Consider the following 19,982-nt stretch of genomic DNA (forward strand, 5'->3'; position numbering starts at 1 on the left):
ACATGAGACGAAGATTAAGTCGCGTCATCAGCCATGTTGCGCGCAGCCAAACGAGAGAAGAGATGGAAGAAGTCAAAGTTGGAGTGAAGTTGAGTGAGTGAGCCTCAAGCGACGGGAAAGAAAGGGTAACTCAGGGAAAGGAAATGGATGGCCAGCCAGCCGAAAAGCCAAAAAGGGCCCCCCTCGGGTGGATCCAGGCTGGACGCCATGGCCTCACACAATACGCAGTAAGGGGCAGCTGGCGACGCCTCTAACCTCATCCGGGCTAGTCTGGCCCTTCTCCGGCCATTTAATCGTCAGGATCTGAAGTTGAGTGTAACCCCAGTGGAGTCTCGATGTTCCTGGTGGTGAAGGTTCCCCCGCCCCCATTGGTCGCCTGCCCCCGGCCCAAGAACCGCTAGTGACGGATCCATCCTTAGTGCCATCCAGCCATGCCCCGTTCGGAGCTAGGCCACGTTACTTGCAGATACACCTGGAGAGTGAAATCTGGAGGTGGAACAACCGAGAACGGTCGTGGAGAGAGGCAGGGAAAGGGTTGAGCAGTGTACAATAACTGACGGTGAGGGATGGAGTCCACAGTAACATGCTTACTCGTTATACAGCAGCCGGTTCGGTTTGGAACCAGCTGTTTTGCCTATCTCGTTGCAGGGCCAAGAAGCCACTCGTCACGGAGTACGTCACCCTATGAGGACTATGACCAAATGATGCTTGTCGGGTCATTTCCGGCGCGTCGGGCCCATCCGGACACATGCAGATGCCGGTATATCGCAGCATATCTCACGCAGCTGTCGGACGGCTCTTGATGGATCGCATCGTTGACGACCGGCGAATTAATATTTCGTGCAGCCGCCCTGAGCCACCACTGCTTATATCCTCCGGCACTATGCAGTACGCGCGTCTGTCGATGTGATGGGTGATATGACTGTGACGCAGAAGAATCAGAAGTGTACTTCAGACCTAACAGCTTTACAGTACTTAGTATAGGGGTCTTGATGCTTATGCTCCGTATGTTAGTAACATTGACGTGAGTTCTGTTCTGTAGTTGAGGGCTAGCTATGTTGAGCTGTTGTAATAAGCTTTGTCCTAGTAGTAGATATCTGTTTCAATATAAATTCAACCCACATGCCCCTAAATAGAAGCAAGATTAAGCCACACGTGGTGGTAGAACATGACAGGTGTGGACCATCCAGCAATGGTGTACGTATACTGACTGTTATTGCTCCCGCAAATGAAGGTGGGCCAGTACCAGCCGTGCTCGAGTGTGGACGGAATATGGAGAAATGATCTACCATACCCAGAACAGTTAGCAGTAAGACTCTACACCGTATTGGTTTTAAGCAGATGATGGTTTCACCCACTCAACGAGTTGGTGGGCGAAGAAAGGAGGCTGATGAGGCATTGCGAGCTATAAGTGCCTAGCTAATGTCTTCAGCCGGTTCACCTCCTTGCAGCAATTGCAGCAAGCACAGGGCACCTGACAGCTGCAGAACCAAAGCAGCCACGTCAGGATTAGATTTCGAGCCTCAGCATTAAGCATAGGTTAGGCCCGGACGTACAGCTCGGCTCATGGGCTGTCCCTAACGGATGTCGGACTAGGGCAGGATTGGGGGTGTTGTAGATAGTGTTGCGGATAAATTGACTGCACGATTGATACGATCCAGATGTACGTGCTGCTCTCGCTATGCTTGGGCGTTAATTAGCATGTTTGGTAAGCTGGGCACTCAGCCCCGTTGCTTGGGAAGCTAGTATGGAGACACAACATAGTCTACTGGCCAGTCCCCGGAGATTCATATAAATGGCAGCAGTAGGTGGCATTGAGTCTACTCAGATGACCGACATGCTTTATGCAGTCATGATCAACATCAGCTTGAGACAAAAACTGTGGTTGGACTTTTTCATTCAACCGAACTGGAAACTGGAAGCGCGGCACGTCTCAAAATTAGCCGGGGTGGTCGGCGAGGAAGCCGAGCGGATGATTGGTTTGCTGAACGAGGCAATTATCCGTGCGGGAAGCGGGTTGATGCGGATGATTTGGGGGTGATTTGGGGAAGTCTGACCCCGCAGAGATGCAATGATGCAGAAGGACATGTGTAAGCGAGATGTTCCAGATTCCATGGCACTTCTCAAACGAGATGTGAATCGTTGAGTCGAAATCTCAATGTTCAGATCATGTGCCTGACAGATAATGTTAGTAATGGGGCATGAGTAAAATATAACAAGGACAGTGATTGGTGGAAAATTATTTGTAGGGGTCCCAAAGAGGAAACGTGTTTTGGCGGGGAGGAGAATTCGGAGGAATGTCTGCCGCCTGACATCATCACTGACTGTCTCTGACTTTCTCTCGACTGCCATCAACTGCTGGAGGTGTGTACTCCGTCAGAATCGAAAACACAATAGCTATGGACAAAATACCATTGCAACCTCAATTCTCGGGAAATAAATGGCGTGTGTGACCATGGTTTTCTCTTCTCGGGGTCGGAATTAACCGACAGACCGAGAAGTATCTCAGAAGATGAATGGAATGGGAATGGGAACATCCCACGCACGCCCCACCGAGGGGTCCCAGTTACTGCTGGCGGGGTAAACTTCCCCTCGAAAAGCATCAACAGCCACTCATCGTCGCGGCACCTCCTCCATCGACTTCGATGATGGACTAGAGCCATGCTATGTGACCCCCACCGGAGGACCTCGGCCGTCTGGAAGCGCTCCCTATTTCTGTCGCGCTCGCCCTCCTCTTCTTCCTTCAATCTTTCCTTCTTTCTTCATCCCTCCTATCTCTATTCTCCTCGCGAATCACATCCTCTTGCAATGTCTCTCGGAAAGAAGATTACTCTCAACTCCGGTGCTCAGATCCCGTATGTATCTCCGGTATCTGCCCTTGCGCAGTCGCAATTGCTGACCCCAATTAGCCAGCTGGGATTTGGTACCTGGCAGTCTGCCCCCGGTCAGGTCGGTGATGCCGTCTACGAGGCCTTGAAGGCCGGTTACCGCCACTTGGTAAGTCATATATCCTGAATTTGTATTCGGTGAACAACCAGTCACTAACATGATCTAGGATCTGGCTACTATGTAGGTTCACTCCACACTTCGAATCGACCACACAAGCTAACCCCCGCAGCTACCAGAACCAGCGCGAGGTCGCCGAGGGCATCAAGAGAGCCTACAAGGATGTCCCTGGCCTCAAGCGTGAGGACATCTTCATCGTAAGCACAATCCATACATCCCACCTCCAGCCTATACTAACCCCCGCAGACCTCCAAGCTGTGGAACTCCCAGCACGACCCCGCCGTTGTTGAGAAGGCTCTGGACGAGTGCCTTGCTGAGCTCGAGCTCGACTACCTCGATGTGCGTACCTTGATGACCGACATCACCAACAATCACTAACATCTTCCAGCTCTACCTCGTCCACTGGCCCGTTTCCTTCACCACCGGCTCCGAGCTCTTCCCCCTCGTCAAGGACAGCTCCGTTGAGGGCGGTGATGTCGTGATTAACGACAACATCTCCATCGTCGACACCTGGAAGGCCATGACCCAGCTCCCCAAGAGCAAGGCCCGCACCGTCGGTGTCTCCAACCACATGATCCCCCACGTGAGTCGCTTCATACCCACTCCTCATCAACGCTTACTAACCTCCCGCAGCTCGAGGCCATCATTAACGCCACCGGTGTCGTTCCCGCTGTCAACCAAATTGAGCGCCACCCCGTTCTCCAGAGCAACGAGCTCATTGAATACTGCCAGAAGAAGGGCATCCACGTGACTGCCTACTCCGTACGCCTCCCCTCCATACCCTCTCCACAATCATTCCAAAAACAAAGACTCATATACAATGAATACAGGCCTTCGGTAACAACGGCTTCGGTGTCCCCCTCCTCGTCACCCGCCCCGAAGTCAAGGAAGTCGCCGAGTCTGCCTCCAAGCGCCTCGGCACCACCGTCACCCCCGCTCAGGTCGTCCTGGCCTGGTCCCAGGTCGGCGGCCACAGTGTCATCCCCAAGTCGGTTACGCCGTCCCGCATCCAGGAGAACTTCAAGGAGGTGGAGCTCACTCCCGAGGAAATCGCCAAGGTGTCCGAGCTGGGCAAGGACCGCAGACGCTACAACACTCCTTACATTGCTAACAAGCCTCGCTGGGATATTGACATCTTCGGTGAGGAGGAGGAGAAGCCTGCTGGCCATAAGGTGATTGTTTAAGTGCTGGTCGCTGGGAACTCTCGCTTGTATGATGATGACGATTATGTGATGGGTATATATTTGTGTAGGAGATAGAGAAATGTGAAAATAGATTTGGTCTCCATACTGCTGATACTCACTTGGGTAAATGGGATGATAAAATAGTTCATGGGTTTCAAGTAGGCAGTAGAGGCCATCGTTGACATTATAGCTCGTATGTTACTAGAGAAGGTAAGTAAGTTGGAAAACCATCAATTGGTTAGTGAATTATACGCTACCAACACTGTGTTTCCCGGGATAAGTTTCAAATCTAGAGCCAAATCAACTAACTGCTTCGCTCACATCCCACATATCTTAGCTAAAACGAACAATCCAACAAGCAACTCCAAAAATCTTATGCCCATCTCTCTATACTTGAGACAAGTGGTTGCGGAATGTGGATCCAGCGGACATTGTTGATGGTAGATTTCTGTGCAGATGGCTGGCTTTTTGTGTGTAAGTTCTTTGAAGAAAGAGGGAGAGAACAGCCTTTCGCTCGGTGGATGGAGGTATAGTTTAGGTACTGGGCTGTAAGGGGGTTAGGGTAAGGTATGCGGGGGAGGGGCAGAGACAGAATAAGTATATGATTTGCACATTTATCGCAGTCTTTGCTGCTTACCTTCGTGATTATTGGTAGATACTATAGTGAAAGGGCTTTCAGCTGACACTAGCCTTCTACATGAAGGCAGGGATATCGTGTCCAATCAGCCATGACCACGCCAAGATGGTGTTGTCAGTGCTGAGTCTCCTTGCGCGCTATTCGACTGGCTGTTTTGGCATTGACGAATAGACAGTGAGAAACTGAAAGTTGCCGTGGAAGAAATTCAGCCTTGTTCGAAGTAATGTGCGGGGGTTGGGTTCGATAACATAGAGCAGCGTGTAGGACGCCACGACTGGCTCTTTTTGTATATGGTCATGATCGTTTTTCTTTTACTTTTTTTTTCTTTTGATATGCTTCTAGTGACTACTATACTTTAAGTCTGTAACATGGTTTTAGCTTAATAAATCAAGAACTGGATATCGCAAGTAACCAGAGACATGAGACCTTAGAGGAGTATCTCTACTATATAGAGTCGCAATATTACTAGCATCTAGACACCAATTGCCATGCAGCTGCCCAGATCAACCCACTGACCAATGTCTACTATATGTCTGATGATACTAGCCCAGAAATATCATAGTAGCAGGAGACCCAATCAAGTCATAGATTCATAGAAATCAATTGCATTACAACCAATAAAACCTTTTTAAGGCCTCAGAATCTTCCCCATCTCATCAATCAAGCTTCGTAAACAAATCCATCAACCTCTCAAACCTCGGCGTCCCCAACCCCGTAACAGGATCCCACCCCCTCGTAACCGGAAACCCATCAGTCCCACAACCCGGATTGTCGCCAACGGTCACATCCCTAAACGCCTCGGGATGTTCATACAACACCGGATTCACAAACCCCACCGTAGCCTTCCCCTTCGCCAACCTCTCCTCATTAATACGCGTCAACATGGCCGCGAACGCCGGCGCTGCGGCAGAGGTACCGCCTACTAATGTGGCTTCGCCCTGATTATAGATGATGATGTTGTCTGCAATTGCAGAGACATCTGGATATCCACGTCCGATGCGGTTGTAAATTCCGTCTGCGTTGGAGAAGTCTGTGTAGTTTACTTCTGAGTAGTAGGGGTAGGTTAGGGAGTCACTGGTAGTGGAGAAATAGGCTTCCACGGAGTGGTTCTGGTATGCTGGTCGGGCGTAGATGTTGCTGAAGCCGCCGCCGGAGGGGAAGCGGGTGACTGCGATTTCTTCGTCTTTGGCGGCGTCGGAGCCTAGTGGGAGGTATGTGCCTCCTACTACGGTGAGGTAGGGACATGTGGCTGGGAAGTCGGGGACGAAGATGTTGTCTGAGGAGCCTAGACAGGCGCCGGTGCTGGAGGCGACGCCGGAGTCGCCCGATGCCACGACCACCGTGATTCCCTGGAGGCCGAGTTTCATGAATTCGTGGCATTGGCGGCGTTGGTAGGCGATGGGGAGCTCGGCTTCGGGGCTGCCGTAGGAGATGGATATTACGTTCGTCGGGGTGTAGACGCCGCATTGCTTGGGGGATTTGTAGCCGTCTGGGGAGGGGTCTGGGTATTGAGGGTCTAGGGAGGAAGTTTCGTTGCAGTAGGAGCCGTCGATGGCGTAGAGGAAGTTGTTGAGGAGGCCTTTGTAGTTGTAGTTGTCTTCGTAGTTGGGGTCGTCGGTTTGGTAGAGGATGGTGTTTTGGGGCCAGATGATTGGGTAGGCCATCTGGAAGTCGAGATCGGACTCGGGGCCCGCGTTGGTGACGTCTGTCGGCGCGGTGGCTCCGTCGATGGAGTCGAGGGTTGGATGGGTTCCTTGGGGGATCTCGCTGAGTGGTGTTAGTTGTGTCTTAAGAGGATGGAAGGAGGGGTTGGACCTGGCAAAGTTGGAGAAGAAAAGGTTCAGGTCTTCTTGACTGTAGATGTCTCCTAGGTCTTCGAAGATGCCGAGCTCGTTGCCCTTTGTGGCTGTTGTTCCTTTGGTGATGTTGTACATGGCTGGACAATTAGCGTCGCTCATAGAGTTGGGTGGATGAACATACCTCTAATACAGTCTGGTGTCACGGCCAGATCGCAGTGTGCTAGCGGGTCGTCGAAGATCTTGGTGATATTGATTGGTAGTGGAGCGAGAATCGGGGGCAGACTGCCAAGGAAGCGCTTCTCTGTATCTCTCTTCTTGGAGGGCATGCCGCGCACTTCGAGCATCTTCACTCCTGGTGTGATGTAATCAATGTGCGATTGAAGAGCCTCGGGCACGTGGTATCTAACCAGTTAGCGGCATCATAACATGTAGAAGATGGACTCACTCGTGGCATGTCACATGGGAGCTTCCCGTGTCGGCGTGTGAATAGATGTAGTATTCTGTCTGCAGAAGCTGCTCGACCTCGCTTGCGTGGGCATCGAACTGCAGCCATTGCTTATTATAGGATTGCGAGATGCGGCTTGGAGCAATGCCAGCAGACTCAATCCAGGCTCGGACGTTCTCCACGGCCTCATTCGACGGAGCAAACAGGTCATGCACCTCCTCACTGGAGAGATGCTGTCCGTAGCGAGACGATCGTGGATGAGATCTAAACCATCAGCTTGGTCCCGGGGAGGGATCGGACAACATACAGCTCCATCAATAAATCGTGACCACGATCCAAGTTGGACTGCGCAAGCCCTATTCGCATAGGCAGCATAGCACTCTTGTCCAACCGGCTTTCCTCTACCCAGACACTGGGCAATGCATCGCGCCGCTCATGAACGACATAATTATGTGGCGTTGGGCTAGCCAGAGCGACCGTGACACTGAGAAGAAGAAGTGAGGCACGCATTTTGACAGCAGCGACAGAAGAAGCGTGGCGTGCAAAACATCACGCGAAAACGGTGGGAGCTGCGGGAAATATATGCTAGTTGACAGAACGCTGCTGATCCCATTGACTCGCATCACTTCACTTTGACATGCTGACGTTTGCACTCCAACATCTCAACGACAGAGACCCCTGACTAGTGCAGATCACACTGGATCAGCCTAACCAAGACCCGCTGTCTGTGCAAGCACCAATTGCCGTGCTATTGTCGTTAGCCAAAGGCTGTTCAGGACATTCGCAGCAGAACACATTCGTTGATCTCACCAAGCAAGTGACAAACATGTTGCTCAACGACTAAACCCCCAATAATCAGTCATAAAAAACAAACCGTTCAATTCCACCACCAAACCGTCATCACCAATGCGACGAAAGAAAGCACAACCATAGCAGGAAAAACAAGAACTACACACAATCGATTGTCCGATCTGCACGAGAAGACAATAGACAGCGGGCTGTAAAGCCCAAGTCGTGGGTGTGTGGGTGTAAACGAATCACACTAGTGGTGGTTCCACGACGGGCGATCAGCGCCAGACACTAAAGCTTGTCTTCGGAGTCGGACAATCCACGCGGAAAGCTTGAGTTGGTCTTGAGAGCGCCAGGGGAGAGTTAATCCCTTTTTCTTCGCTTATTGATGATGGGGAGGATTCGATGTGGCTAAGTTGTTGAATTCTGGGTCCGAAGTATGTCCTTGTGCTATAAGCTGGCTACCTAATTGTCAGGGATATATTAGTAAGTCCAACGTGAGTATTCAAGACGAGAGTCTATCGAAGCGCACCTTGGACAAGCAATAGTTTAGTTCGTCTTGACTCCACTCGTGGGTCATGTCTCTATTGCTCAAGAACCATAATGTCAATAAAACCTCTCCACCTGGTGGGCAGAGAATACTCCGTAGGTTGGTAAGCTTCACAGGATGACATCACTAGCGACAGGTACTTGGTTTATTCTGGAAGCAGAATGCAAAAGTGGATTATCGCACTAGACAAGTAGATCTATCTTGCAACTATTGGCTGATTGACTGATGTTCTTTAGTTTGAGTCGGGGGATTGTGCAGGATTGTGCAAAGTTGTGAGCACAACATAGAAGTTAGCTGGAGTAATGCTGTGCTTACCTGGGTCGGCGAAGCCATCACCTGGTTCTCAGAGTCACGATAGTATCCACTTACTAAGGGTAATAGTATCTGGTGTCAAGTGCTGAAAATATAGAAAGTTTTCAAAGAATATTGCACAAGTATGTCGAGCGGACAAATTATATGTTATTCATCTTGCATTAAGCCGACAACTGTCTATCTAGCTCCTTTTCGTATATACTTTAAATACTGTATCATCCCCCTCACCCACCTCCATCATCACCGACACCACTGATCTTTCACCTCAAGCAATCTTTTCCGGGGTAGTAGTGACCTCCTGGTGGATAGTCTGTCCACCAGCAACCTTCTTGTCATCCTCAAAGCCAACCTCCTCGATGTGTGCACCGCGCGAGTACTCGTTCTTCGTCTTCCAGGCGGGCGTACCAATGTACGGAATGCCGTTGGGATCAGTGAAGATGGCCTCGACCTCTTCCAAGGTCTTACCCGTGGTCTCGGGGAAGAAGAAGAAAATGTGAATGAACATGGCGGTACAGAAGACACCGAAGAGGATGTAGACCTTCCACTGGATGTTGACAAAGGCCGGGGGAACGAAGTAGCTGAGAGCGAAGTTGAAGGCCCAGTTGGCCGAAGTGCAGAGGGCGGTGGCCTTGCCACGCACACGCAGAGGGAACAGTTCCGGGGGGTACACCCAGCTGGCGGGGCCGAAGGAGATGGCGTATGAGGCTACGAAGAGGTAGGTACTGGCAATGACAGCCTTGCTGGGCGCGCCGTGGATGACCCAAGACTCGGCCTCGACGTGGTTGAGACCACCGGCCGGCGCGGGATGGCCGTAGCTGGCCATCAGACCGGCATTGATGTACATCCAGATCATCATGAAGAGGGAACCGATCAAGAAGGTCGGGCGACGACCCCACTGATCACCCCAAATCAGAGCCGGCACGGTCATGCACACGTTGATCACGTATTGGATACTGGAGGAGATCAGGTTGTTGTTGCCCTTCAGGCCGGCCATAGCAAAGACGTAGGTAATGTAGTACACTAGAACGAACAGTTAGTATTGCTACCAACCCGTACAGGCTTGGAAGAGACTTACTCATGACGTTCATTCCAGTCAGCTGAGACCAGATCTGAACGAAGATACCCACATGGGTACGGTTGAGCATGTTAGGCTTGAACAGCTCAAGGTAGGAAACATCCGCGTTTTGACGCTCAAACTCGCACATGCTCTTGATCTCTTCATATTCGCGCAGCACAAAGGGAGAGTTCGGGTCGCCCTGACCGTGGACGAGAGTCAAGACAGCGCGGCACTCCTCCCACCGGTCCTTGCGTGCCAACCAACGGGGCGACTCGGGCAGGAGCATCATACCCAAGAACAGTAGCACGGCAGGGATCATCTGCAGACCCCAAGGGATCCGGAAGGCCGCCGTACCCTTGATGAAGCTGCAGCCATAGGAGACGCTGGATCACGTGTGAGATGAGGGACGGCAACTGATGGTGGGGAAGAACTTACTAGAACATGATCAGAATACCCCAGGTAATAGCCCATTGCTGCAGACCGACGACACGACCACGCTTGGTTGGAGGTGCCTAAAAGGTTAGCACCACATGCAGCAGAGATATTATAGGATCTACATACAATCTCCGAAATGTACACTGGTACCTGAGCGGAGCAGATACCCACACTCAGACCATTGATGATACGACCGACGATCAGCATGGGAATGTTCTGGGAGGCACAGACAATGATAGATCCAATGCACCTATGCAGACATGCATGGTTAGTAGAGCCAAAGGTGCAGCGATGTCAGGCACTTACCAGATAACGGAACCGATTTGAATGGCGGAACGACGACCAAGGATATCCGAGATGAAACCCGAGATCAACGATCCCAGCCAGGAACCAGCAGCCATGGAGGCGGTGATACCACCCTGCACACTAGCACTGGGACCCTGACAGACTCTCGTGCCATCATCATCATAAGTGACAGGAGCCTGGTTAAAATAACAGAGATAGGCATCGGTCTCGATGATGGCGGACATCGACGAGATATCGAAACCGAACAGACCACCGCCGACGACGGCGATGGCCGCAATGAAGTAAAGATTGCCGATAGCCATGATGCCAGCTGGTTCCTCTCACGGCAGGAGATTTTGGGGGAAAGAAAAAAGAAACCTCGGGGAACCACCGGAGAAAGCAAAAGAAGAACGCAGGAGAAGCCGGGGAAAAGACGGGGGATTTAAGAAAAGCGAACCCCGGGAACGGATGGCACCAGATGAAATGAACCACAGTGAGACAAGAGGGAATGCCGCGGGGTCGACGCAGAAAACCGCCATGATGGCCGGTTGAATTGTCAAACCTAAAGGGTGGTAGAGGGACTGTTCCGACCCGATTAGCACGGCAAAGCAGACCCATACCAGGCGAGATTAGACCGACCTCTGACTAGCGGAGAGACAGGCATATCCGGTTAGGTCAAGGTTCAGCTGGACTAGCGATTGGATGCATGCAGCAAAAGGCGGTCCACCAGGAGCTGACATGGGGGGCGTTGCCCATGGGTCAGTCGGCTGGCCGTGAGCCCATCTGTCGCATGGGAAAAAACCGGGGCAAGCACATGGTCTGGAGGGTCGAGTGGGCATGAAACGAGCCATCAGGAAGCAGATGGGGAGGGGGCGAGAGAATGATCCAGAATCCACCCGACCTGAACGATGCACGGCACGTTCTATCTCGACTTCAGCGGTATGTCTTCATCGGGATGGCCGAATGTGACCGTAGTCGGGTAGGTGGCTGAAAGCGTGGGCGGCGGTCCAAGCCGGCCAGCACGTTCAGAAAAGCCATCGGACACGCAAGGCAGGAAACCCTGAAGGCTGAAGACCGAAGACGGGTCAGCCGAGAGTCGGAGGCCGCGATCCAGCGTAAGCGTGGAGGCAGAGAAGGTGGAGGTGGAGGATTCCGGGGATTGGGTGGATCGGCATTGTCGTTTCCCTTTCCCGGCCAAGGCGGGATACAGTCCGGAGTAGATTGGGAAATTCCTGCAGGCCAGCAACGCAATGCCAGCGGGGACGGTGCAGCGACAGTGTAACTATAACTGACTCGAATCAGAGGTGTAATCTAATATGAACCGATTATAGCTAAATTTCGGTGAAGATGAGCAAACGAGATCCAGTTCGGGGGGAAATGGAGAAGAGGATGGGGGACTTGAGATTGCGGAGAGACACCGACCGGCTTCCCCAGAGCACATGACTCGACTCACAGGCAATCAGGCTCTCGCCCGGCCCAGAGCCTAATTAGGCTTAAATCTCGACTTTCAGGGTCTTGGCCATGGTAGACCTTCCCTAGACCGGCTAGTATGGGTGGGTATCTTACGGAAAGTATCCTATCACAACCAGTCACAAGAAGACAGGAACAGGAAACATTGATTTGCTTTGGATAATGGAAACACCCCGGGCCCCTCCGTATCATATTTTCACAAGATTTTAATTACTACCCCCAGTCATATTGCCAGTTTCTCATCACCTGTCGGCTATGATGTGATTGAGACATTCTTTGAAATTCTCTTCCATCTGCTTCCCGAATGACCAAGTAGATAAATCCCTCATGCAATAATCGCGGGGGACCCCAGTCACCCCAACATGATACTAGTAAGTAGCTACCTACTAGTTGTAGTACTCCTGGTCAACTAAACCATGACATGGGACTGGAATTTAGCCGACATTGTACCCTCCTTTTAGCCTTCGCCAAGGACTCTCTAACGTGCTGGATTCCAGCACCGTTGGTTACTAACGTTTGAATTTTTCTCATCCACTCAAGCTCCCTTGGCTGATTCGTGGATTTTCTCCGCCCGTCAATGGCTTCCCTCCCTATTATACTAACAAGTACTAGTAGAGCCAGGCTGTCCCCGCTGTACCAAGTGATGTGAGTAATGCAATCAAAGGCTGGTTGGCTGCAAATCCAAAATCGCATCTTCATGTGCGGCTATGTGTATATATATACGACCAGGGTCATTATCATTACGGAAAATGTCGGGACAAACCATGTCCGCTGTCGGGGGTGAGACACAAGCCTCCCCAAGCCGGGACAAGAGGGGAAGGGAAAAGCCAAAAAAGCCACGCAGAGACAAAAGAAGAAACACTAGTCTACTAGACACTCAGCCCATGCAGGGCAGCCAACCCTAATTACCCGGCTGCCCATGCCGACCCCCTTTGCCGCATCTTACACCAGATCCCACTGTGCAATGAAGGCAAACTCCATTTGCACCCGACCAACCCGCCTCCGGTATTCCTCCGCTGTCAGCCCCCGACAGTCCGCTCGATCCCCGAACCGGGTCAGCACCACTATCGGCACCTGTTGGCCCGGCGCCCCCAGCATTCTGGAGTCCGGAACGTCCACGTACCACATATCTCCCCCGCCGTTAGGGTTCGATCCCCGCACGTGTGTAAATACGAGACTCTCCTCCTTCTGCCCGTCCACTCCTTTCACCATCAGTAGGAATAACCCCGGCTTGGCCCGCGTGTGATACTCCAGCGTCCAGTGCTCGCAGATCAGACCGAACTGGAAGCGCACCGGTCCTCCCTGGTGCACTGATATCTGCTTGGCAGCCGGGCGGTAGGACCGCACTCCAATGCTGTGCTTCTCCGCCTCCCCAAAGATCACCGGCTGCTCAACGCACAGCGGTGAACTGGGGTTACCCAGAAGGTACTCCTGCCAGCTGATCTCCGGACGTCCATCGTCACGGTAGAACTGCGTTCGGTCTTCGGGGAAGTGCTTCAGCCCCAGCTCATCATTAGTGTCCGTGAACATGGCCGGGTCAAATTTTGGCTGGTAAGGCTGCCCCTTGCCAAAGACGCACCCAGCACCCCAGCAGGGGTCAATCAGCTTCCACTGCCCGTTGTCGATCCTGACGACGTTCCAAGCATGGCCACCTTGAACCGGGGGTAGCGGAGATCCAGGAGTAGGAGCCACATATCCATAACCCTTACCGTGACCGTGGACGGTCTTCGCCTCCATACCTGCACGGGTAGCAAGCGCAGTGAACAACCCCGCATACCCTTCACACACACCCATTCCCGTCGCGAGTGTATTGGCTGGGGTTTGACTCTTCACCCGATTATTGTAGAAGGCCTCTACGTCATACGCGATGTTGTGGTGGAGCCATGTGAAGATGACACGAGCTTTGTCCGTGTGAGACGGGAACGGTGCCGTGAGTTCATTCGCCAGCCAGGACAGGTCGTGTGTCGGGAGAGACGTGCGCGGGTATCGAGCTGCATGGGCATCGGCAGCTGAGAAGTCGCGGCATTTCAGGCACGCAACCGGTGTTGGCACTGTGGGCGCATTGGAAGCATACAAACGAGGCTTCGTAGCTTGGATTTTAGAGAGATCCGGACGCGATGCCAAGGGGACAGGCGGGGGCACGCCATTGGAGCTGGGCTCATTGACAGCTCCATTGGTACTGCCAAAAGATTTATTGATCGCCGCGAAACCGGATTGTTTGAGCTTACCCAGCGTATCGTTAGAAGGCGGGGGCGGGGGCAGCCTCCGAACTGGTAGCGGTGGGTTCTTTTCGTCCTCTTCGTCGATAGTCAGCGACCTGTCACTTGTTGTCCTAGACGGCAGTGGAGGAGGCAGCCGCGAAGCCTGCGAATCGTTGCTTTCCACGGAGTAGTTGCTCTGGCTGGATTTCCGCCGCAAGGGCAAAGACGGACGAGGTGGAGATAGCCTGCTGCTATTGCTACTACTTCTCGTAGTGGGCGTCGGCCGCGGTGGTGGTTGTGGCTGGCGTTTAGGGGGCAACGGAGGCAACTCAGCCTCGCCCCAAGCGGGGGGCAGGGAGCGGCCAGGGCCTGCATTGATTGAGCTAGCCGATGTCCTCCCGGTACTTGTAGTTGTCGATCTAGATATATCTGAGGCCATAGACTCCAATGAGCCTTTATGAGAAGGTTGCGTCGGTCTGCGCGGTGGTAGTGCTGGGCGTTGCTGGTCGGAGGGCTTGCGAGCAGGCAAAGGAGGGGGCGTCTTGTGTTTCACTGGGGGCGGTGCTGGTGCAGTAGCGGGACGTGGGACAGGTCTAGGAGGGACCGCATCATTTGAGACGGATGAATGATTGTAGACAGAGCCATTGCTGCCAGCAGCATGGTTATTATGACTGTCGTTGGTGTTGTTGGTGGTGGTGAACGTCTTAGGTCGCGGGGGAGCACCTGGACGGATGGGCATTGGAGTGGGCTGGACAAGCACAGGCTCGCTGGTGTCGATTCCTGAGCTTTGACCAACTTGCGCTTGTTTAAGTGCCGCAATTCGTTGCTGGATCGACATGACCTGAGGTTCTTCCGCCATGGTGTTATTACTTTAAGAAGTTCGTGGGGAGGAAATGAAGGGTGAAGCGAATGAATGGCCGTTATTAGGGAACCGTTATCGAGGAGTGGGTTTCAAGAAACGGCGATCGCGAATGACTAGTATTAGGGATGATTAGGAGGCCATAAGGAAAGGAAATAAGGATAAGAAGACTCCCCCAAGGATATAGAGGTGGGTTAACGAAAGAAGGCAGAATCCTGAGGGAGGAGGGTTGGGGGCTCAGACTTAAAACCCCTGCCACGGAGGGGGGGAAAGCAGAGGAGGGAGCGAGAGTCTCCAGTCAGAAGTGGAGAGGGCAAAGCAGTGGTGGACGAGGCTGTGAAACAAAACCGGAAACGGGCTCAGCCTTACCGGTGCCTGAGGTGTGGATCAAACCCCCGTCTCCACCCGATTCTCTACTTTTATAAGGAACGAGCCATTCACAATGAGATTGTACACGCAATGCTTTCCAGATATCGATAAATATAGCAGTCAATACATGACAATTATTTCAACGCGCAGTATGCACCTCCCGTCCCCTGACAAACACACGTCCGATATTGCGGTCATCTCCAGTCATCAAGAACTTCTCAAACACCGTCGGCACTCCGTCTTCCTCCTGCACTGGCGCCATAACGCCCTCCTCCTGCGTCCGAATAAGCAGTGCATCAAACTCCTTGCCCACCAGGAAGTTCCCCACCTTCCTCTGCAGTCCGCATACCCGCGCTCCGCCCAGAGTAGCCATGTAGAACCCCTCCGTGAGACTCAGAGGTTGGTCCTGTCCTTGCGTCATTGTACACCGTGCCGTCGACACCACAAAGGCAGCCTTCATCACATCAAGCATGGAGCTTGAATACCCTCCTCCGCAGTCAGTACCTAAGCCAACTTTAATATCCCGACGGAGATACTCCCGCACGGGGGCAACCATGAACTCATCCATCGTAACATTGGGGATAGGACAGTGAGCAATCCCACACTGCAGCTCCGCCATACGTTCAATCTCTGCATCGGAGAGATAGATCGAGTGAGCAAGGATGCTCCGGTCATTCAGGAGCCCAAGCCGCTCATAGAGCTCCGTTTCAGTCTTATCATTGGGGAACAAGGACCTGGTAAAGTCGACCTCGCCCCGCGACTCGTTGAAATGTGTCTGGATGGGCAAGTCACGATTTCGGTCTGCGACAGCCCCAAGCCCAGCCAGAAGTTCTTCCTCACAGCATATTGCGAACCGCGGTGTAATCACCGGTGTCACTAGTCCATGTGTGGGATCAAGTTTCCGAACTTGAGCAATAAAGTCTTCCGTTTCGTGGAGGGATTCTTCCACCGACGCGTCCCGGTACCAGTCCGGGGCGTGACGAGTCATATTGCACTTTCCGATCAGCGCGCGTTGACCCAGGTTCAGGCAGGTTTCAGCGAGGATGACCGATGCAGGTGCATGACGGGAACCGTAGTAGCAGGCAGTCGTCATTCCTTGTTTGAGTCCACCGCGGACGCAGGACGCATAAAGCGACTTGGCGTACTCCAGATCGGCTAGTTTGGCTTCGTGGCGGAAGGTAATGGTCTCCAGCCAGGTAAGTAGATCGATGCCCCGCCCTGTGCCGCGCTGGGCCCATTGGGGCGCATGAGTGTGCGTGTCGATGAAGCCGGGGATGAAGAACTCGGTAGGCTGCAAGATGGTCACTGTGCAAGTAGATTCAGAGTAGTGGTATTCTGCAAGGAGATCTGAAATGGAAGTTGTGGGGGTGGATGGGTGGATGGCTTGGATGGTGCCAGTGGGTGAGAGGAGGATGAAAGTCTCAGTAAGGATCTCAAGTTGATTGGAGCTGAGTGTGTGAATGAAGGTGCCATGGAAGGCTTGAGCTTCGGGTGTATCAAAAGCCATGAGGGGAGTGGCTGCGGTAATAGTTGGGGGGATTGATAATGATGATAATGAAGATGTTGTGATGGAGTTTGACAGAAGATAAGCGTTGTTAGGGGTTTTATCTACAGCGGGGTAGCAATGCGCCTCCACATTTTCTACACCACAACAGCCGTAAGCTCAAATACAGAAATCTGCCTCCAAAATTGTCATAAAAATCCAACTAAAGGGTATAATATGTCGCCATCTCCTCCTGGAACCAATCATAGGAATAAAATAATTGCTCCGCCAGTTGCGGGTCAATCATGGGTATATTCCCCGATCCATTTACCAGGAGAACGTCATCCAGCACCGGCGCTAGGGGCACCGGTGGTGCTACCAAAATATGCTGTGGTTGTTGCTGCGGCTGCTGTTCAAGGAATGGTTGATGTTGTGGCATTGGTGGCTGTGGTTGCGGTGGAGGCGGTGGTGGTTGTGGTGGTTGTGGCTGCTGTTGTTGTTGAAGCTGCTGCTCCTGCTCCTGCTGCTGTTCCTGCTGATACGCCAGATGGCTGAAGATCATCGTGCTCTGGTTGCGGAACGTCTCCGCCAGTCGGTCCACCCCCGGACGTCGCTTGCCAAATTCCTCCAGCAGAACAACTACTGCCTGGATAGCCCGTCGCATGCTCTGATCCTCGGGCTTCCACGCAATACCACGGCCTTCGCGGACGGACTGGAGATTGTGGTTTAGACACCATAGGATTGTAATGCCGGCAAAGTAAACTTGACTGAGGGTCAACCAAATCCACTTCAGCTTCCCCTGCGAGTAGCTGTCCCAGTAGGACCGAATGACCTGGATACTGGCGTTTCCGCAGCTCACGATGCTTGTGGCATCGGGTGTCGGATTACGCGGACTAGGTCGGTACATAAGGAGCAGTGTCGTTGCATGTAGATAGTCGTAGTAACTTGTTGAGTATAAAAGCGCGGGTGCATACACCGGTGCTTCCTGTCGCCAGTCGTCTAGTTCCTGGCGGAAATGACTGAGCGTGATGGCAACCTCTGTTGGAGGCGGTGACGGTTGGTTGTTAAATACTGTCACGGTCAGTGGAACTGAACACGGCGAGCACCATATAAATTAGAAAAGACTTACAGTAGCGGTAGATCCGCGAAAAAATCCGGCGCAGGCGCACCACCTGCAAAGGAATAGTCATGGCACTAGCCCCCGGGGTCTCTGTCCAATTGTCATTGAATTCCCGTGGCAAGCCGATGGAGATGTCCTCATCTGCAATTCCAAGTGGCCTTCCAAGAGTGCTGGCGATTAGTCGATCAAGGTTGTAGAGACTCCAGAACGCCCGCTTGGCCATCTCCTCTTCTATCACGTTCCCCGTTGGACGGGCTTTGTGCAGCCCGAGACTTGTGGCGAGACGCAAAGTAGTCCCGAGGATGTGCCACACACTGGGGCCCGTGGTCGCAAACATTGTATACACAGCAACGCTCAAAAGGGCTCGAACAGCTGCCAGATCTTCGTTTTGCAACGCCAGTGCCATGGTCTCATTGCTAACATGGTAGAACTCGGCAGCCTGTGTCTCGTCGGCAGACCCGATCAACAAGGCCGTAGCGATGGTGATGTGATACGAGTGATGAACCTCCGGTGCGGGGACCTCCCCCGCATAGATGCGATCAAGATGGGCCATAAACTCCTCCCGATGGAGAAAAGGGTATTGGTACCCCAGACTATCAAAGTATCGCGATGCTACTGATTTCGCCTCTGGAAGCGAGGCGAGCCGCATCACGCGAGGAGCGGATGCTACCGGACGCGCGATGGAGGGTCGTCGATGCTCCAATTGGTCGCGAAACAACTCACCTACGTTAGGCAACTCGGTGCCTACCGCAGTGGAACTAGGAGCAGGGCTGCTGGACAGCGCGGTTGCCGTCGTTGTGGGTGTTGAATGTGTTGAACTCCCGCGAGTCATCATCAAGGCTGGTACCTGGTACCACCAGTCCGGGTCGCCCTCGCCATCCAGCGCAGTCCCCGTAGGCCGGTCGGCGACCGAGATGCCTGTTTTGCGGCGCAAAAGCTCCTCCAGCCATCGTACCCGGTTTTGTAGATTTTCCAATTGATCTCGAGGAACAGACGCCGCGGCGACCTGGGGACCCGGCGGAGGGATTGTACAGCGGACACCGGCGCGAGTACACGCGGAGCAGTTCGGGTAGCGAAAGTCACATTTCTTCTTCCGTTTCCGACAAAAGTCGCACGCCGTGGATACTCGTTTACTGCGAGGATGAGGAATCTGTGAGGGGGAGGATCGCGATGAGGCCGGGGTTGGTTGAGACTGCTGCTGATGAGACGGAGGGAGCGACGGTGGTGCTGTTGGGAGTGGCTGTTGCTGCTGAAGCGGCACGGATGCAGGCGGCGGCAGCGACTGCGGAGAAGGAACGGAACTGGGGTGAGCAGGACGCGGGGGAGGAGGAAGCGATGCAGGATGAGAAGGAATCGGTAGGGGATCGAGTCGGAATTTGCCCAGCTGATGCCGAAATTCGGGGTCACGGTTGGTCATGGTGGTGGAAGGGACGGAGAAAGAGGCCAGGGAAGGCGGCTCGAACCGCAGGCCATACCGGGGGGAGGAATTAATTGAGTGGGGGATGAGAAGGATGGGTTTGGATTGATGGTGAAAAGAACTGGGCGACTTGAACGGAGTTGCAGCCGTAGCTCGGTCCTTAGTCTTAGTGAGCTGCCGGGGGAGGAGAGGGGCGTATCCACCCGAGGGAGGTCTTGGTCTTTAATGAGAGAGAAATGGTGGGAAGGGAAAAGGTTTATTAGTCTTTGTCCCCTCAGCCCCAAATGGTCGATCAATCCTGCTAATGACTCTTTTCTCTCTCTCTCTCTCTCTCTCTCTCTCTCTCTCTCTCTCTCTCTCCCCCTCCAAACTTTGACGGCGTGCACCACATTTGTTAAACTGCAATGCGGGCAATTGCAGTAGGATATCTAACACCGCCGCCCAAACCTCCCGATCCCTGAACCTTAACCCACCTCCCCTCAAGGTTCCCTGGTTATGATGCTTTTAACACGAAGGACTCGCAGAGACAAACCGAGGCTCCGGGCTAACACCGGTTTACCCATC

General features: G+C 53.0%; 8 protein-coding genes across 8 annotated transcripts; 1 reads left to right on the forward strand and 7 right to left on the reverse strand.

Moving 5' to 3' along the window:
* Positions 1–14: 14 nt before the first annotated feature.
* On the reverse strand, positions 15–2,415 carry BO83DRAFT_402674 (uncharacterized protein; the record flags this gene model as incomplete). The annotated part of the gene is made up of 4 exons (XM_025533553.1): positions 15–103; positions 225–376; positions 699–796; positions 2,413–2,415. 4 exons carry the CDS (start codon positions 2,413–2,415, stop codon positions 15–17), a joined length of 342 nt encoding a protein of 113 aa, XP_025383730.1.
* Positions 2,353–4,319, forward strand: akr1 (putative aldehyde reductase (AKR1)). The gene is made up of 8 exons (XM_025532169.1): positions 2,353–2,855; positions 2,910–2,997; positions 3,056–3,069; positions 3,119–3,203; positions 3,253–3,345; positions 3,395–3,589; positions 3,640–3,768; positions 3,837–4,319. Exons 1-8 carry the CDS (start codon positions 2,809–2,811, stop codon positions 4,188–4,190), a joined length of 1,005 nt encoding a protein of 334 aa, XP_025383731.1. The 5' UTR covers positions 2,353–2,808; the 3' UTR covers positions 4,191–4,319.
* A 1,164-nt stretch (positions 4,320–5,483) lies between these two features.
* BO83DRAFT_411524 (S53 family peptidase) lies at positions 5,484–7,581 on the reverse strand (the record flags this gene model as incomplete). Its single annotated transcript, XM_025534318.1, has 5 exons — positions 5,484–6,594; positions 6,643–6,763; positions 6,808–7,028; positions 7,072–7,335; positions 7,379–7,581. The coding sequence occupies 5 exons, from the start codon at positions 7,579–7,581 to the stop codon at positions 5,484–5,486; spliced, it is 1,920 nt and encodes a 639-aa protein (XP_025383732.1).
* Positions 7,582–8,851: 1,270 nt separating this feature from the next.
* Positions 8,852–10,975, reverse strand: BO83DRAFT_146586 (sugar porter family MFS transporter). The gene is made up of 5 exons (XM_025526205.1): positions 10,521–10,975; positions 10,341–10,464; positions 10,215–10,291; positions 9,798–10,162; positions 8,852–9,742 (listed from the first exon to the last, which is right to left on the reverse strand). Exons 1-5 carry the CDS (start codon positions 10,820–10,822, stop codon positions 8,988–8,990), a joined length of 1,623 nt encoding a protein of 540 aa, XP_025383733.1. The 5' UTR covers positions 10,823–10,975; the 3' UTR covers positions 8,852–8,987.
* Positions 10,976–12,270: 1,295 nt separating this feature from the next.
* BO83DRAFT_146608 (uncharacterized protein) lies at positions 12,271–12,828 on the reverse strand. The gene has a single exon (XM_025526207.1). The coding sequence runs from the start codon at positions 12,666–12,668 to the stop codon at positions 12,375–12,377; it is 294 nt and encodes a 97-aa protein (XP_025383734.1). The 5' UTR covers positions 12,669–12,828; the 3' UTR covers positions 12,271–12,374.
* BO83DRAFT_146589 (uncharacterized protein) lies at positions 12,790–15,126 on the reverse strand. The gene has a single exon (XM_025526206.1). It carries the CDS (start codon positions 15,027–15,029, stop codon positions 12,912–12,914), a length of 2,118 nt encoding a protein of 705 aa, XP_025383735.1. The 5' UTR covers positions 15,030–15,126; the 3' UTR covers positions 12,790–12,911.
* A 201-nt stretch (positions 15,127–15,327) lies between these two features.
* BO83DRAFT_322700 (putative guanine deaminase) lies at positions 15,328–16,905 on the reverse strand (the record flags this gene model as incomplete). The annotated part of the gene is made up of 2 exons (XM_025527906.1): positions 15,328–15,428; positions 15,543–16,905. 2 exons carry the CDS (start codon positions 16,903–16,905, stop codon positions 15,328–15,330), a joined length of 1,464 nt encoding a protein of 487 aa, XP_025383736.1.
* Positions 16,906–17,104: 199 nt separating this feature from the next.
* BO83DRAFT_431261 (putative C6 transcription factor) lies at positions 17,105–19,418 on the reverse strand (the record flags this gene model as incomplete). Its single annotated transcript, XM_025535570.1, has 2 exons — positions 17,105–17,952; positions 18,011–19,418. The coding sequence occupies 2 exons, from the start codon at positions 19,416–19,418 to the stop codon at positions 17,105–17,107; spliced, it is 2,256 nt and encodes a 751-aa protein (XP_025383737.1).
* Positions 19,419–19,982: the final 564 nt, after the last annotated feature.

Source organism: Aspergillus eucalypticola, assembly GCF_003184535.1.
Source record: "Aspergillus eucalypticola CBS 122712 chromosome Unknown BO83scaffold_32, whole genome shotgun sequence".
Lineage (NCBI taxonomy): Eukaryota > Fungi > Ascomycota > Eurotiomycetes > Eurotiales > Aspergillaceae > Aspergillus > Aspergillus eucalypticola.

What these genes read in the sequence shown, in the direction of transcription:
- BO83DRAFT_146586 (XM_025526205.1), bottom strand. Translation starts at nt 10,822, where the DNA reads ATGGCTATCGGCAATCTTTACTTCATTGCGGCCATCGCCGTCGTCGGC. An exon ending in CAAATCGGTTCCGTTATCTG is followed by an intron (nt 10,465 to 10,520) that starts GTAAGTGCCTGA and finishes ATGTCTGCATAG; the next exon opens with GTGCATTGGATCTATCATTG. An exon ending in CAGTGTACATTTCGGAGATT is followed by an intron (nt 10,292 to 10,340) that starts GTATGTAGATCC and finishes CTAACCTTTTAG; the next exon opens with GCACCTCCAACCAAGCGTGG.
- BO83DRAFT_146608 (XM_025526207.1), bottom strand. Translation starts at nt 12,668, where the DNA reads ATGAAGATGCGATTTTGGATTTGCAGCCAACCAGCCTTTGATTGCATT.
- akr1 (XM_025532169.1), top strand. Translation starts at nt 2,809, where the DNA reads ATGTCTCTCGGAAAGAAGATTACTCTCAACTCCGGTGCTCAGATCCC. An exon ending in AACTCCGGTGCTCAGATCCC is followed by an intron (nt 2,856 to 2,909) that starts GTATGTATCTCC and finishes GACCCCAATTAG; the next exon opens with CCAGCTGGGATTTGGTACCT. An exon ending in AGCGTGAGGACATCTTCATC is followed by an intron (nt 3,204 to 3,252) that starts GTAAGCACAATC and finishes TAACCCCCGCAG; the next exon opens with ACCTCCAAGCTGTGGAACTC.
- BO83DRAFT_146589 (XM_025526206.1), bottom strand. Translation starts at nt 15,029, where the DNA reads ATGGCGGAAGAACCTCAGGTCATGTCGATCCAGCAACGAATTGCGGCA.